Source organism: Engraulis encrasicolus, chromosome 3 (assembly GCF_034702125.1).
Source record: "Engraulis encrasicolus isolate BLACKSEA-1 chromosome 3, IST_EnEncr_1.0, whole genome shotgun sequence".
NCBI lineage: Eukaryota > Metazoa > Chordata > Actinopteri > Clupeiformes > Engraulidae > Engraulis > Engraulis encrasicolus.
In genome coordinates, this window is record NC_085859.1 from 20918137 (window position 1) to 20920636 (window position 2500).

Consider the following 2500-nt stretch of genomic DNA (forward strand, 5'->3'; position numbering starts at 1 on the left):
CACACACACAAAAGAAATCCACACACGCAAACACAGACAAGCAAACAATTCTCCTGAGCCCAGCAGGGTCAGCAAACAGGGCTCCGTCAACAGCGGGCGATATGACAGTGTTATAGCTGAGGCAGAATAGACAGCAGAGCGCCGCGCGCTTGCCATTTACACAATGGAGTGTTGGCAGGAGCTCGACTTTAATTACTGGTCGCCTTTTGTGCAGCGTATTAAGAGACAGAGTGGCAACATACACGACACACGTAACAACGCACACACACGTAATACAATTACATGCAGACACATGAGCACACACACACGACACAAGCACACACACCACACACAGACACATGTAGACAGACACACACACACACACACACACACACACAGACACACACACACACACACACACACACACACACACACACACACACACACACACACACACACACACACACACACACACACACACACACACACACACACATCAATGCCCTTGCCAACACACATACACACAGTAGAACACAAACACATGCACGCACACACCCACACACGCACGCACACACACACAGACCAACTCCACTGTCAACACACCGAGGGGCTGAGACAAATCAGCCCCCAGTCTTTAAAAACACATACACCCAGACACCCAGAAACACACACATACACACATACACACATACAGACACACACACATACACACAGACACACACACACACACACACACACACACACACACACACACACACACACACACACACACACACACACACACACACACACACAGACACACAGACACACAGACACAGACACACAGACACACAGACACACAGACACACACATACAGACACACACACACACACACGCACACACAGAGACACACAGACACACAGACACAGAGGGTTGTCTGACTATGTTCGTCATGGCAGAGTGAGCACTGGAAGACTCAGGCCATCTAATTACAGAAGCCTTAATTGACTCTGTGGAGAGAGAGATTTAAATGCAGCCCGCGGAGAGTGATGGAACAGAGAATGAGGAATGGAGGAGAGAAGAGACCGGTGAAAACGAGTGTGGAGAGTAGAGGATGAAGACGAAATTTGTGAAAAGATGAGAAAGAGACAGAAAAAAAAGAAGACAACCATAGACAAAAACATACAAACTGTTCAATATACTGCTCAAGCATTTGCCAGTCTTCATACGTTCCGGTTGAGTCAGGGGGTTTACATTATTCTTATGTCAGGGTTTCCCCCAGCACTTTACTGTTGAGGTGGGCGCCTCAGCAATAAACACCCAACACCTTGACCAAGTCCCCTGAACAGCTTTTGCATTAAGAATTTAATTTCTGCCATTTCCTTCAGCAAAAATGTATACTTTTAGGGTATTCATATCATATCTTATTATTATGAAAATGCCCAGCACAGACTTTCAAATGATCACATGACTCTGATACCTGCTAAGCCCCCACCACCTTGACTAATAACATTTCTGTGGGAAATACTGGATGTTGATGACAAACGTCTGTTTCCATCATTTAGGCCCTTTATGGCAGCGTTTCTCAAACTTTTTCTGACCGAGGACCACTTTGTGCCCCCAAAAATGTTCAGGGACCACCTGTCAACTGAGAAAATATGACTCTAGCTATATTTAGCTTTGCAATAATGTCATGAATATAGCCTACTTCTAGCTTGTCTTTGGACAAGTAGCAATCCCCCCGCGGACCACCTGAGCTTTGTCGCGGACCACACTTTGAGAATCACTGCTTTATGGGTGTAGCAAGACAGCAGCAGACAGCTAGGAAGAGGTTATTGCAGTCTCAGGAGGAGAGTTTAAAGGGACAATGCGCAGGAAATGGTCAAAAAGGGTACTGCAACTTTGCTGCTCATTGAAACTGGGCTTCCAACTGCCAAATTTGATTACATGAAATTTTAATATTATTTATTATAATATAATATAATAATATTATTATTAAAAGTATTTAATAAACCTTTTTTAATTATTTATTTTCTTCAAATGCTACTATTACTATGTCAGAACGCTATAAAGGACTTTTAGAAAAAGCACAACAAAATACCTCCTCTTAATGTATGTTCTCTACAAGTCTTCTGTTGTCCAGTCTTGCACTTTAAATGTCTGTATGAGCAATGTCTATGTCCATACTGTCTTATGTCCATGTATGAGTACTGTCTATGTCTATACTGTCTATGTCCTTACCTAGATTAGTCTATGTCTGCATGGGAGAGCAAGAAACGCAATTTCAAATTCTTTGTATGACCAGTGCATGTAAAGAAATTGACAATAAAACTTGACTTGACTTGACTTGACTAAGCTAGGCCAAGGAAGAGGTTATTGCAGTCTCAGGAGGTGCGTGCATGCATGCGTGCATAAGTCTGGTCCACTCACGTTGTCATAGTTCATGAGCTCCTTGGAGTCGGTGGCGAGTCTGCGGGCCAGCAGCCTGCCGGCCTGAATGGCAGTGGGGGTCAGCTCTGGACGACCCTGTAACACACACAGC

General features: G+C 44.3%; 1 protein-coding gene across 1 annotated transcript in view; it reads right to left on the reverse strand.

The window, feature by feature from the left end:
- Positions 1-2500, reverse strand: part of txnrd2.2 (thioredoxin reductase 2, tandem duplicate 2) — a 44099-nt gene that overhangs the window by 5361 nt on the left and 36238 nt on the right. Inside the window, exon 13 of the mRNA XM_063194354.1 lies at positions 2389-2484. Coding sequence (XP_063050424.1) covers positions 2389-2484 — 96 coding nt within the window. The remainder of the gene's footprint in view (positions 1-2388; positions 2485-2500) is intronic.